The sequence below is a fragment of the Panicum hallii genome, chromosome 3 (genome assembly GCF_002211085.1).
Source record: "Panicum hallii strain FIL2 chromosome 3, PHallii_v3.1, whole genome shotgun sequence".
NCBI lineage: Eukaryota > Viridiplantae > Streptophyta > Magnoliopsida > Poales > Poaceae > Panicum > Panicum hallii.
Window position 1 is genome coordinate 4488085 of NC_038044.1, and position 13649 is coordinate 4501733.

General features: G+C 48.9%; 4 protein-coding genes across 8 annotated transcripts; 1 reads left to right on the forward strand and 3 right to left on the reverse strand.

Moving 5' to 3' along the window:
* Positions 1-4091: 4091 nt before the first annotated feature.
* On the reverse strand, positions 4092-5401 carry LOC112883819. Its single transcript, XM_025949061.1, has one exon. The coding sequence runs from the start codon at positions 5147-5149 to the stop codon at positions 4490-4492; it is 660 nt and encodes a 219-aa protein (XP_025804846.1). The 5' UTR covers positions 5150-5401; the 3' UTR covers positions 4092-4489.
* LOC112883820 lies at positions 5401-9809 on the forward strand. Its single transcript, XM_025949062.1, has 2 exons — positions 5401-5764; positions 9678-9809. Exons 1-2 carry the CDS (start codon positions 5419-5421, stop codon positions 9704-9706), a joined length of 375 nt encoding a protein of 124 aa, XP_025804847.1. The 5' UTR covers positions 5401-5418; the 3' UTR covers positions 9707-9809.
* On the reverse strand, positions 5693-9498 carry LOC112883817 (putative receptor protein kinase ZmPK1). Of its 5 annotated transcripts, XR_003226966.1 has the most exons (3): positions 6277-9188; positions 6103-6206; positions 5693-5883 (listed from the first exon to the last, which is right to left on the reverse strand). XR_003226966.1 is itself a non-coding variant. In XM_025949057.1 (2 exons), exons 1-2 carry the CDS (start codon positions 8790-8792, stop codon positions 6363-6365), a joined length of 2319 nt encoding a protein of 772 aa, XP_025804842.1. In that variant the 5' UTR covers positions 8793-9188; the 3' UTR covers positions 5918-6362. The 5 variants fall into 5 exon arrangements, 3 of the variants coding, with proteins under 3 accessions (XP_025804842.1, XP_025804843.1, XP_025804844.1); XR_003226967.1 differs by lacking the exon at positions 6103-6206; XM_025949057.1 differs by lacking the exon at positions 5693-5883 and having other exon boundaries at positions 5918-8149; positions 8261-9188.
* A 1576-nt stretch (positions 9810-11385) lies between the features above and the next one.
* On the reverse strand, positions 11386-13206 carry LOC112884542 (DNA translocase FtsK 1-like). Its single transcript, XM_025949946.1, has 2 exons — positions 13156-13206; positions 11386-12981 (listed from the first exon to the last, which is right to left on the reverse strand). The coding sequence occupies exons 1-2, from the start codon at positions 13204-13206 to the stop codon at positions 11386-11388; spliced, it is 1647 nt and encodes a 548-aa protein (XP_025805731.1).
* Between the last annotated feature and the right edge of the window lie 443 nt (positions 13207-13649).

Genomic DNA, 13649 nt, shown 5'->3' on the forward strand with positions numbered 1-13649 from the left:
ATTCTCTAAGGAAAGTAGAGATGATATTTCCCTAGCTCAGAACTTCTAGAAGAACTCTGAGTTGGTGACTGATGAAGAAAATGCAATGTTGATTGCTCCCTTCTCTGAAGAAGAAATTAAGGAAGCAGTGTTCAGTAGTTATAACGAGCACCAGGGCCTGATGGGATTTCTTTTCTGTTCTATCAGAAATTCTGGGATGTAGTTAAGGGAGACTTGGTTTGTCCTTTTGATGACTTGCATAAGGGTAATCTAAATCTGTTTAGACTGAACTTTGCGATGATAACTTTAATTCCTAAAGTAATTGATGCTAGGGACATGAAGAACTTTAGACATATAAGTTTGATCACTTGTAGTTTTAAAATTTTCTCCAAGGTGCTAACTGGGAGATTAGGCATAATCTCTGAGAGATTGGTGGCCTCCAATCAAAGTGCTTTATCAAAGGTAGGCATATCCTAGAAAGTGTGGTGCTAGCCCATGAACTTGTCCATAGTGTTCATAGCTCTGAGGAGCCTGGTATCATTCTAAAATTAGATTATGAAAAAGCTTATGATAGGGTTAGTTGGGATTTCTTGTTTGAGGTGTTAAGGACAAGTGACTTTCATGATGTCTGGATAGATTGGATGAAATGCCTAGTGGTTAATGGCTCCATAGGAGTCAATCTGAATGGAGAGGAAAGCTCCTACTTTAAACCTGGTAAAGGTTTGGGATAAGGAGACCCCATCCCTCTTTTTTTTATTTAACTTAGTTGTGGATGTCCTAACTAGAATGTTGATTAAAGCTTCTGAAGCTTGCCAAATTCAAGGTCTAGTTCCTGATTTTAAACCAGGAGGGGTTGTATCTCTACAATATGCTGATGATACAATTTTATTTTCTGGTGTAGAAGAACACCACCTTAGAAATCTGAAATGTAACTTGGTTTGGTTTGAAAAGCTCTCAAGGATGAGGATTAATTATCATAAAAGTGAGCTGATTCCCATTAATCTAGTTGATGATTTGATTCATAGGATAGCCCACATTTTTTGTTGTCCTGTTGGTACTTTCCCTATCAAATATTTAGGAGTCCCTCTCCACTTTGATAAACTAAAAAGGGAGGATGTTCAACCTTTACCGGACAAAATTTTAAAGAAAGTAGCTAGTTGGAAAGGGAAGCTTCTTTACTATGCTACCAGGGTGGTTTTGGTTAAAGCTTGCCTGGCTAGCATACTAGTTTACTTGCTATCTTTTATCAAATTTCTAAAATAGGCAATCAAAACTCTAAATACTCACTTTGCCATTGTTTGTGGAATGATACTGAGGATAAACATATATACCATCTAGCCAATTGGGACAGTGTTAGTATGCCAAAGGACTTTGGTGGTTTAGGTGTTCCTTACTTGAGTGACCTTAATATTTGCCTGATAGCTTCTTGGATTAAGAGGTATCAAGCTGATAATGGGAAGCTCTGAAAAGAGCTAATAGACTTTAAATACAATACTGACATGCCTAATATCTTTTATTCTAGAGATAATGATGCTTCCCAGTTTTTCAAAGGGCTGATGTGGGCAGCTAGAGCTGCCAAGTTTGGCTTTAGGTGGAAAGTTGGGAATGGCAAAAAAGTAAGGTTTCGGGAAGATAATTGGCTAGACAATTTCAGTCTAGCCATTTAGTTTTGGGATGTTTATGTGATAGTTAATGAAAAGACCGGTACCATTGCGGACCTTTGGGATGGCTGTGACTTGAAGTGCAACTTTAGAAGAACTGTAGGTGCGAGATTGTATAGACAATGGTTAGAGGTAGTACAACTAGCTTCCACTCTCGAGATAACTGATGAGGAGGATGCTATGATTTGGCAGTTTACTTCTACAGGCATTTATTCCTTTCAGTCTTTATACAAAGTAATTACTTTTCGAGGTGTTGTCCCAGTTTATGTTCCTAGTGTTTGGAACCTTAAAGCTCCTCAAGAGTTCATTTCTTTCTCTGGCTGCTGTCTAAAAACAAGAGATAATCCGGCAAAAAGACAGAAAGTAGAGGTTCCTTTTTGTCTTTTCTATAATGAAAACGAAACTAGTCAGCATTTGTTTTTTGACTGCGTAGTAGTTAGGAAGATGTGGTCTATGATACCTCAAGCCATGGGCCTTGAGATTGGTACTTCTTTTGAATCAATAAGTGCCAAGTGGCTTAGCAGCAAAAAGTTCTCTGCTGTGAATATCATTAGCTTTGCAGCTCTTTGGGGGATACGGAAACTAAGAAACGAATTTTGTTTTCAGCACATAGAATGGAGGAGCATGGAAGTGTTGATGATGCGAGTGATAAGGCTGGCGCAGAATTGGCTAATTCTGTGCTCGGTCAACAAGAAGGAAGAGCTGGTGAATTACTTGACCGACCTGACTGTCTTGGCAAGAAGACCAGAAATGATGCTGGGACGATGGTGGACCTGAACCCATGGCCAGAAGTGTCGCTGACAAGCTCTGTTGAGGAAGTGCCGATGAATCTACAAAACTGGGTCTCACAGCTGCGGGAGTTGGATCAATCGTTGGTGATGGTCTGAAAGCTTGGGGAGTTTCCAGTTGACCTGGGCTCGATGTTTCGGCTAGCCACGCGTTGCCCCGATGTTCGTCGCTTTTTTAGTCTGTTAGTCTTTTTGCTGTCTCTGGTCAGATTTTTTTCTTCCTGATCATATATCCAGGCCTTGTTTAGATCGCTTCCAAATTCCAAATTTTTACACTCTCTCTCCATCACATCAATTTTGAAACACATGTATGGAGCAGTAAATATATGTAAAAAAAATAACTAATTGCACAGTTTAATTGTACATCACGAGACGAATCTTTTAAGCCTAGTTAGTCCATAATTAGATAAAATTTGTCAAATACAAACGAAAGTGCTACAGTATAAAAAGTTCCAAAAGTTATAAAAACTTGCAATGTAAACGGGGCCCCAGTTTAAACCTTTGGTCTCTCTATTGCCATGGGCCATTCAGAACCTACGCTGTAAAAACATTCTCTTGTCTTTTAATAGACGGGGGGCTGAGCCCTAAAGCTCTAGAGATAGAGAGAGAGAGAGGGGGGGGGTGTATGAATGATGTGGGTTTCGTTTTCACGTGGTGGGTTCAAAGAGGCCCACGGGCCCTAGCGAATAATTTGTCACCAGAAACACCAAGCGACATGTGCCTTTGTGTGATCACTGATTGAGCTAACGTTGCAGCCTTTTGAATTTGTTTTTTTTTAAGGAAAAATTTTGATTGATGACAGGATCTTATTTCATGGTCTTCACGATAGATGAACTAAAAATGAACAGCCACTGTTACGGTTCGCTGAAAATGTTACTGGTCGACGAGAATTGCCATTGATTCACCAAAGTGGTCGAATGTGACTGAAGATTCATGTAAATTGCTCCGGCTCTGAGCAGAGTTGGATCGTAGGTTCTTTTGATACTGGTAATAGCTTTATTTTAGATGCATGCAGAATGTACAATCTGGCTGCTATACAGCATGGGAGGTCTGCCGTGAGAACATGGTAGGTTCATGTGGTCAGTGTGTCGGTGTCAGGCAGTTTTTTTTTTTAACTGGAGTTCTTAATTTTCATTTTGAGAACGTCAAGCAGGTTTTACAACCACAGCCGGGAGAAACCAGAAACGTCGGCAGCACATGCATGCTTCACAGTTCACACCAGCCAGTGAGTAACCACTGCCGTCCTGATCCGCTCACCATCATCATAGTCTAACCACCATGCTCACCAAACTCCGGAAATTACAACAGCCACCCCGATGATCATCCACTGGTACCTGTCCACCAATCATGCGTCGTACAACAGCAACTTGAGTTGGTGAACTGCAGAATATGCCCCCCCTTCAATCGCCACCAAGATAGCATCAACAACTCGCATTTTGCAAGGACATCTCAACCTTGCAGTTTGCAAGAGGCATCTTAACTAGCTCATTGAAGTGCATCAGAATTGCATTTTGCAGTAGTATTTCAACTTGCAAGATGCGAACATTCGCAGTGCCATTTCAATTTGCACTTGCAGAGTTCTAGCTGGAATCGTTTCTAGGATGAACAAGATTCCTCAGATTTAGACAGAAACCGGTTCCAATCAAAAGGATGCACGATGAAATACATAACACTACTGACATTGCCTGACCTTGTTTACTTGACACAAGCCGGGACCAATTGTGAATTGTCTAATTGGAGCATCCATCTCAAGAACAAACTCTTTGTTTGGTCTGGACTCTGAGCACCTAACAATCTATCAGTGATAATCTACAACATCAAGAACACAGCACAAATCTAGTAAATATGGTAAACTTAAGGAACTACAAACCTTCAGAACCAAAGAGAGTACTCTTCAGAACCAAAGGGATTAATCTAATTTACAAATCGGCCGAGCTTATCTTACAATTTCACTGACTGAATTGAATCCAAAGAAGCTAATTTGATACTGAGACTGAGAGTACTACCAACCAACCAGGCTGATGAGATTGTCAGATCTTGGCCGGCCGCCGAGCAGTAGTGTCAGCATCGGAAGCCGAGCACGCGGCCGTCGGCGGGCGAGACGCTGATGCGGCAGACCTTGGCGGCCTCGACGTGGTGGGTGAAGACCTTGAGCACGGTTACCTTACCCCTGACCACCAGCAGCGAGTCCACCTCCATCACCGGCGGCTGCTGCTCCACCAGCGAGGCCGTGACGTGCGGCGACGGCCCGGACGCGGGGACGGAGATGGTGGCCGGCTGCGCGACGGAGGAGGATGCGGCGGGGCCCGCGACGGCGAAGGCGGGGACGTTGAAGCTGGTGGCCATGTACTGCGTGCGGCCGCCGTCGATCTGGCCCGCGGGGATGTACATGGACCCGACCTCGCCGCCGGCGCAGGCGACGCGGAGGGAGCTGTCGTAGTGCGCGAGCGGGGCGCGGTTGGGGTTGCGCACGGAGGCCAGCTGCTGGAAGGTGAAGGCGACGGTGCCGTTGGCCGCGGCGAAGGCGGGCAGCTGCACCGCCGTGACGGCGATGGCCGGGGCGCGCGGGCGGTAGAGCAGGAACAGCGCGGCCGCGCCGCCGCCGGCGGCCAGGAGGAGGAAGAGGAGGGCCACGACGCAGGACGCAGCGGGGGAGGAGCGGTGGCCGGAGCGCGCGGCCGCGTAGTACTGCGGCGGCAGCTCCGGCGCCGATCTGGCCATGGCGGCCGGCCCGGGCGCGCGAATCTTGCGGGGGTTCTTGGTGGTGGTGGTGGGTGTAGCCGAGGAGGGGAGGCGACGAGGGCTGCCGGAGGCTGGTCACTGTTCTAGACGCACGCACGGGCTCGAAAGCAACGGGAGCGCCGGAGCGGAGCGTCCCGTGGTCGGTGAGTTTACACGGAGGACGACCAGCCGGTCTGCCGCGGAGCAGTTTGTTGTATTGGGCTGGGCCGCTGGGGCGCGCTGGGCTGGGCAAGTGGTTTCTGAGCGACATGCGCGGGGCAGAGCATCGCCTTCGCCTGCGCACTGACAGGTCGGTGGGGTCACCACGGCCCACCCTCCGCGCGCTCCGACCCGGATCTGGGGAGTGGAGAGGTGAAGAGCCCCGACTCTGGAATGGCGACGGGGCGGCGGGGCAGTGGAGTGCGAATGGGCGATGCGAGGGCAACGTGGCTCAGGCGCAGCCGCAGAGGACGTGGCTGGGGACGGCGAGCGAAGCAAGGTACCGTATCAGGCTGACGGACGCCGGCTGCAATTTCGTCGGGCACCACATGCCGCCGCCGCCGCAGCACAGCAGGAGGCGGCGGCCACCGGTTTTCCTCCTCCTCTCCATCTATGGTAAGAACATTTACCTACCATGTTTACCAGGACAATGGACCCAATATACTGATAAATCAGCATACTGTATTCCATTTCTAGCATTTGTCAGGAGCATGCCAGCAGTTTAGGACCAACACCTGTAACAGCAAAGTCATCGAACCGAGACATTAGTTTCTGTCTTAAAGGAAACTGAAATTACTGGTACAAGTCACAGCTTCACACATTGTCCATTGTGCTGGTAATAGACTACTAGTCATCATCACCAAAGGAGAAATGCAACTTCAAGTTAGTTTGAGGAACACGACCTTTTCACAATTGTGAGAGTGAACAGCAGCTATTCAGATAAGAAAACACACCTACATGGCTTCATCCATGGCGGTACTAGTTTCGCCACTGGTTCCATGATTATCATTGACTTCTAATACCATATTACATCTTCAACTGACAAACCAAAAATACTCTGTACAGGTAATTTATTTTAGTGTAAAAGCCGGAAATATTGTCTAAGAAATATATTATACACAACTTACTATCAGCCTGATCAGCTGGTATGGAGTTGATCTATTGCTTCTATCTCCGTCCAAGCAGGAAATACACATATAGTCCATTCGGCCATTCAATCATCAGCTTCCAGGAGGGTCTTTACTATATATTCCATGGTTGGTCTCTTGCTTCTGTCTTCCTCCAAGCAGGACACTGCCAATTTGATTAGTGTTCCTGCTTGCACATAGTTGAATGGCCGGTCCAATTTCGAATCCACAAACTCATCAATCCACGATTGTTCCTCCCCTTCCAATTTTTCAGAAAGCATCCTGACAAGCTTCCTAAGCATATTATGAACCTCCTCTGAACCTTCAACCAACTCTGAAACTCTGGTGCCTGATAAAAGCTCAAGGAGCACAACTCCGTAGCTGTATACATCAACTTTTGCTGTGATGGGGAGACCAGACACCCATTCAGGAGCAATGTAGCCTAATGTTCCTCTTACATGGGAAACGTTCTGGTTTGGCTCACCTCTGTTTAGTAACTTTGCCAACCCAAAGTCGGTGATCTTAGGCTCAAAATTTTCATCTAACAGTATGTTCCCAGGTTTCACATCACAATGGATGACCCACTCTAAGCACTCATGGTGAAGATAGGCTAACCCTTTTGCAACACCTAACGCGATATTAAACCGTCCCTTCCAGTCCAACAAGATGTTGTTTTTGTCATTGAACAAAATGTTAGCCAGTGATCCATTCTCAACATATTCAGAAACCAACAACCTATGAGATCCTTCTGAACAAAAGCCCCATATCCTTACAAGATTCATGTGATTGATCCTCCCAATTACACTTAGCTCAGCTTGAAACTCTTCCTTGCCTTGCTTTACATTTTCCAGCTTCTTCACAGCCACTTGCCTATCATCTTCAAGGGCACCTTTGTATACAGTCCCTGAACCTCCCTTTCCTAGCTCAACTTTAAACTTTCTCGTTGCCTTGACAAGTTCTCTGTAACTATACCTTCGAAAATTACTAGTCATTACTTTGTAACCTTCCTCAGCTGCCCATAATTCTGATGGCCTAAGCTCTCTTCTCAAAACAAAGAACCATGCAAACGAAATAAAGGAAACTTCAACAACAAAAAATGCAGCTATGAACCCATAGAAGTAAAACCACTTTGATTCTCCTCCACCGGTCTTATGCACATCTGGAAATGGTTCTCTGATGCTTTTGTTCATCTGATCACAGTCCAGATGACGTAGCACAGAATCAAACACAGTGGAATGGGGAATAACGACATTTGAAACACTCACCCTTATTGGAAGCTTGAGATATATAGTTCTTACATCCCGTGTTGGGTAAGTTCTTCCACTGAAAAGATAAGCTTTTGGATAGCATGATCCTGTACCTTCCTTATATTGAAAGCCTTTACAGGTGCAGTCACTGATGCAAATATTCCTACAAGTATGAAAAGAAACTGACAGACGATGTTTCTGATCTGACCCCCAAAACTCCGTGTTTGGGAGTTTCACAAACTTCATAGATTTTTTGTCATAATGATCACATGTTATGTTAACGCTAGCCATACAACCTTCAGTCCAGTTACCTGGGTTTCTCATCACATAACCTGGTGGGCATGAACATATAGGTTTAGGTGAGTAATGGCAGATTCCACTAGGACCACATAAACCATGAATATTGCAAGGTTGGGACATTGCTACCATTGAAACTGACCATGACCCATCTGAGTCATTCAGGCTATACAGACGCAGATTACCATCAGGGTCAAGAGTTAACCTTCTCTTAATGCTTGGCCCTGCATCAGAGGCTACAAGTGGTTGGCCATCTGCAAAATCGCTCGATCCAAGCATCCCATTATCACTGAGGATTCCCAACCTTGTACTATTATACTGGTTTCTGCCTTCCTGGTAGAGAAATTGATCAGGGTCTGGCCAGTATATATCCGAAACTTCAGGCACATGATATATAAGCGAAAGTGCTGAAAGGTCACTGAATCGGAAGATATAGTTACCAGGACTATGTGATTGAGTTGTAGGGACTAACTTTGTGGTATCAGTGATGTGTTGTGTTGGTAGGAAAGTGTCTGTTGGTGAATCAAAACTTTGCCAGACGGTGTTACCTCTTGAGTCCTTGATGACGAGATTCCCAGTGTTCAAAAGATGAGCATGCTGAACTTTTGTGAAATTGCCATCAGTTTGCCACATGACTGTGCCATCATAATCTGTAAGGACCATGGTTCCATCCTTCCGCAAGGTTATAGCCGATCTCCTGGCATGTACAGGACGGTCAGGGTTTGCGCTCCAGACAATGGTCTTGTTGGCTGCCTTTGAGTACCATATTGAGAACGTGAAGGCGTTGGTATAGATTTCATAGAAGCCAGAGGAGAAAGTGCCATCTGATGATTGCAAGATGTTGGTTTGGTAGGATTCAACTCTGAGAGATGAACCCAGTGATAGAGTGTCATGGGATGCAGCTTTTGGGAACAGAGCAAAGAAAGAGAGGATGGAAGCAGTAGCAAGGAGAGTTGCAAGAGATGGAGCCATTGTTGCAGAGGTGGCTTTTGGGCGATGAATGCACAGCTACTTATGTCCCGAGCTATACCTAATTTTTGTCTCAATCCTGAAAGCAAAGGACCATTCCTGGTCAAATTCAGAGTGCTATGGGGTTCAAATTGTTACAGTTTTCCTTCTGCACACTGATGGTGATAATACAGCAATCTCTAACAGCTAGTTCTAGACTTCTAGTCAACCTTTGCTGCTATCAGAGCTCATGAAAAGTCCATATGGAGAGTGACGCTTCTTTAATAGTTCAATCAAAACAATGTACCTGGCTGAAAGCTAGATACCAAGGTGGGTCCTCCTGTTACTTTACAGCTAGGACATGGCGCTTCACGATGGCTGCTCTGCACTTGAACATTCAGATGAACTGACCGTGGTTGGCGTCGCATACTTGGGGAGTGACAAACTGAGGATAAGGTCAGCGTGATGGCTTTCAGGCAGTGATGTCGACATTTTTGGTTTGTAACTAACCAGGGAGAGCAAATTGCATGATGCAGTTATGGAGACAGTTGAATAATAATGTTGTGGATTTTGTGAAAGAGTGACCGAGTCTTGGTACAGCAACACTGGATTTTTCTGTGTCTACCACACGATAGATATGTTAATACGTATAGAAGGCAGGAGACATACTTGATGTTGACATGAGTATTCGTTGATGTGCCTGGATTGCCAGCATCTATGAATCGGAAGTAGTTCATAGAACTGCATTCTTTGTGCAAATTTTATTTTATTCTGGAAGAACTGCAGTAGTCTATGGTGCTGCCAGCTGGAAATATCTGTTGATGAAGACCAGTTCTAAAGCTTTTGTATATCTACTAATTGACCATTTGCGTCAGATATTCTGAGACTTACTTTTTTAATGAATGTTAGGTGGGGTGACGCGTCGGCATGGCTGGTAGCATTTCCGCACCACATGACACTATGACAGTATACTCTTTGATGGTATCTGCACACATCATATTGTGACTACTCATTGTTAGTGCTTCGTTTTTGTTCGAGAAAAAAAATTGATAGTGCTTCAGGAAATGACACTCTCGTCTGGCTGTAAACTCTGTTAGCACATCCCTCTCGTACTGCCTGTAGAGGCAAGGTCACTCGTCATCGGTTATTACAAAGCTCGGCTAGTTCGGATGAGCACAACCGAGACGTCCTTTTCTTTCCGTAGATTCTGCAAAAGTAATCATGGAGCAGTTGTTAGAGGCTGATATGTGCATGTCAGTAAACTAATAGTAATAGTACATCAAGAGAAGAACAAATGGTATGGTATGGTATGGTATTCAAAGACCACCGACACTGTCTGAAGACATAACGCTGTCTGAACTCTGAAGAGGGGCACCACAGCACAGGGACGCGCATTCAGGGAACCCCCCATTCCCGGGCCTGGGAGGGAGTGGATCTGTGGCGTGTTCGACCAGACACTGGAAACGGACCTCCCACGGCCCATAAGACATTCGGGCCTAGACACCTCTTTCTCATTCTCATCCAATTCCAGCGCCGACGAGCAGACCCTCCGCCCTGCGGCCCACTCCAGCTACATGACCCACCTTCCACCGATAGGAACAGTGTTGTAAATAGCACGGCCTTCCTTAGAAGCTATAGCGGGCTGTAACGAAACGAAAGCTAAATTATTTGGTGGAATCGCAGAAAAATCAATAACCATATATAAAATTATAATTATTATTGATCTAACACCAAAAATAAATTCTAACATATCTCTTAACTGCCTAACGGTGCCCATGCTACGTTGTTTAGGATCCACACTACGTTTGTTTAGTTATATCGGTTCTTTTAACTGCGTCTTTAAGCGAATGATACTACTAAAATCTATTAGCAACTTGATATTTAGCGCTGCTAAATCTCGAAAAAACCACTTAGTGGACATTTAGCACTGCTAAATCTTGTAAAACCACTTTAGCGGATGTAGCGGATAAATATTGCATAGCATAGCGGTAGATTTTTAAAAAATTAATAGCGGGCTATAGCAACGGGCTATTTCCAACATCGGATAGGAATGATTCAGATATTTTTCTCATTCTTCTACGAATACGTTCGTTCAAAAAAAAATCCTCTACGAATATAAACAGCAGGATACTGAAATGTCCTCTTGCAACTTATGAGCACCCATTACTTCACTTGTACATTACTACATTTGAATTGATAGAAAATATACCCGCAAAAAAAAGAATTGATAGAAAATAGTTCATATAAATGCTACACTTCAATCTTAACTGTCAGTAAAATATTCCAGGCACTATTGTTGGTTTATCTTCCTCACTACAGGAATCCAGTTGCTCAATCCTTGGTGGAGCTTAAACTAAACACTCGGTGCTGATTGAACCCTCAAATACCCGCACAATCACCCATATTCCAAAGAACACTTGCGGCCAGTGAGCACAAATGGCTCCTTCCAATTGCTAACCAAAACAATCAAGCTCTAAAAATCCAATTAAACCAGGAGCATCAACCCAGACATTATTGGGTTTATTACAGTAGAATAGTTTCGCTTTGTCGTCATAGAAATCGAGTACAATAGTTTTTAGACATGCACTAAGTAGAAGTCACACAGCCTTAAGCCCCTTCAACCAAGAGATAACAGCACCAGCGCGTGTGCAGCTAAAAACTCGTGCTGAGTGAGCCCAAACCCGAACCAAAGCGGCGGCGCCACGGGCGGTGCCGGGCCGTCATCATTCTTGGCGTCCCGCGGCGACGGCGGTGGCGCGGCCTCCTTGCCCGCCGCATTTGCCGCACCACCGGCGGTGTCAGACGACAACGATTGCGCGGCCGCCTCTGTCGGCGCCGCACTGGCCTCTTTCCCCTCCGTCTTCGTACCATCAGCATCGCCCGGCGCCGCGCCAGCCCCCTGCTCCATCACGCCCTCCGACGATGAGTGTGCGGCCGCCTCCGTCGGTGCGCCGCCGGCCTCTTTCTCCTCCGTCTTCGTGCCATCGGCGTCCGGCGAGAAAGGCGCGGCCGCCACCTCGCTCGGCGCACCGCCAGCCTGTCCCGCCTCGCCCGCCTTTGCGCCGCCACCGTCGTCGGGCTCCGACGGGGACGGCGCGCCCGCCGCATCGCCCTGCCCCTTCTCGTCCACACCACCGGCAACGTCCTCAATAGCAGCGTCGTCGCCCCCCGCGCCCCCGTCCGGCTCCGGCGACGAAGTAGCCTCCGGCGTGGAGGCATTGTCCGCGAGCCTGGGCCTGGTCCTCCGTTCCTCCTCGTCCAAGGCGGCGTCGGCGTGCGCGGCTTCGCCCTTGCGGTAGTGCAGAATGACCATACCGACCTTCCCTTCCGGCGTGCGGAACAGCCACAGGTCGAGCATGACGTCCTTGGGCGCCCTGGCGGCCCTGCTGGTGCGCTTGACGACGAGGTCGTTGTCCCGCAGGAACTTGCCCCAGTTCTTGGTGAGCCGGTAGCTCCGGTTGCTCCCCAGGTAGCCGATCCTGATCGCGTGCGCCGCGCCGCGGCGGTCGTAGGCCGTAACATCCAGCCCCTCGCCGTCCTCCACCGCCTCCTTCTCCGCCTCCGTCAGGAACGCGCAGAGCGGGTAGTCGCCGTCCTCGGCGCGCCAGCTCTTGGACGACATCTGCAGGCGCGATTGGTGGGTGTTCCTGTCGCACCCGGACATCATCCTGCCGTAGACGCGCTTGGGCTGGGGGGTGGCGGCGCCGACGCCGAGGCCCCCGAGGGCGGCGCGGAGCTCGTCGCTGACGACGGCGCCCATCTTGTCGAACGAGTAGTCGAGGTCGGAGCCGGCCGTCGAGGTGGACTGCCCGTCCCTCCCCATGCCATACCAGAATGGGGGGCCGCCGCGGTCCTTGCGCTTCTTGGATTTCGACCCGCGCCGCGGCGTGATCTTGGAGCGGCGGGCCGCGGCGGAGCCCCCGTGGGACCGGATCGCGTCGCCCATGAGCTTGCCGCCTCCGGCAGGCCGGGGCGAGGCCGGTGCGGCGTCGTCGTCGTAGGCGCTCCCCCGAGGCGGGCTCTCCTTCGCCGCCGGCATCTTCCCCTTGCGGATCCGCTCCTTCTTGGCCCAGTCCGCGCCTCGCTCCCTACTGCTGCTCGCCGACGCCGACGCCGACGCCGCAGCTGCCTCTTCTTTCCCTGACGGCGCTGGTGCCGCGCCGCCGAACAAGCCGCGGCGGCCGAGAGCGCCGCTGCCACCATTCTTGGCGTCCTGCGCGCGAAGCAGCCGGCGCCGCTCCTCGACCCAGTGAACTTGCTGCTCACCGCCGCCCCGGGCGGCCGCCGACGGTGGTGGCGCGCTGGAGCCGCCGCCGCCGGCCCCGAGCTCCTCCTCGCGCGGCCGCGCCGCGGACCCCGGCGAGGCGCTCCTTGGCCGCCGCGGGACGTTCTTGAACGCCGCGGCCTCCGGCGTCTTGTCGTCGCCGCCGCCGGCCATGTCTTGCCTCGAGCTCGTGCGGTTCGTGTCCGTGTCGATCAAGGCGAGGGAGGGAGGGAAGAGTTAGCCGTGCTCCGGGTGGCGCAACGGACATGCAATATATACGGGAGGTCCGGGGATCGGAGGAGGGGGGAGAGATCCGGCCGGGAGTCGTTGGAGTCGTGTTGGGTGCGGACAGGGATGCTGGCGGTGGGGGGTCGGGTCGGTGCGGGACTTCCCTTTCCGGGGCCTAACCGTACCGAGAGCAACAGGGGCACCTCGGAGCCTTCCATTTCTGGCCCCCGGAATAATCGCTAGTAGCTCTGTTCATCGTCGGCCGGCCTCACCCCCACATGGCCTCTGCTCTCTATCTCTACCACTCTTGTCACCTTCAAGATTCTCCACTGCTCCAACTTATCAGGCCAGGCGCAAGTGCCCTGATCTGTACGGTCTCTAACACACAA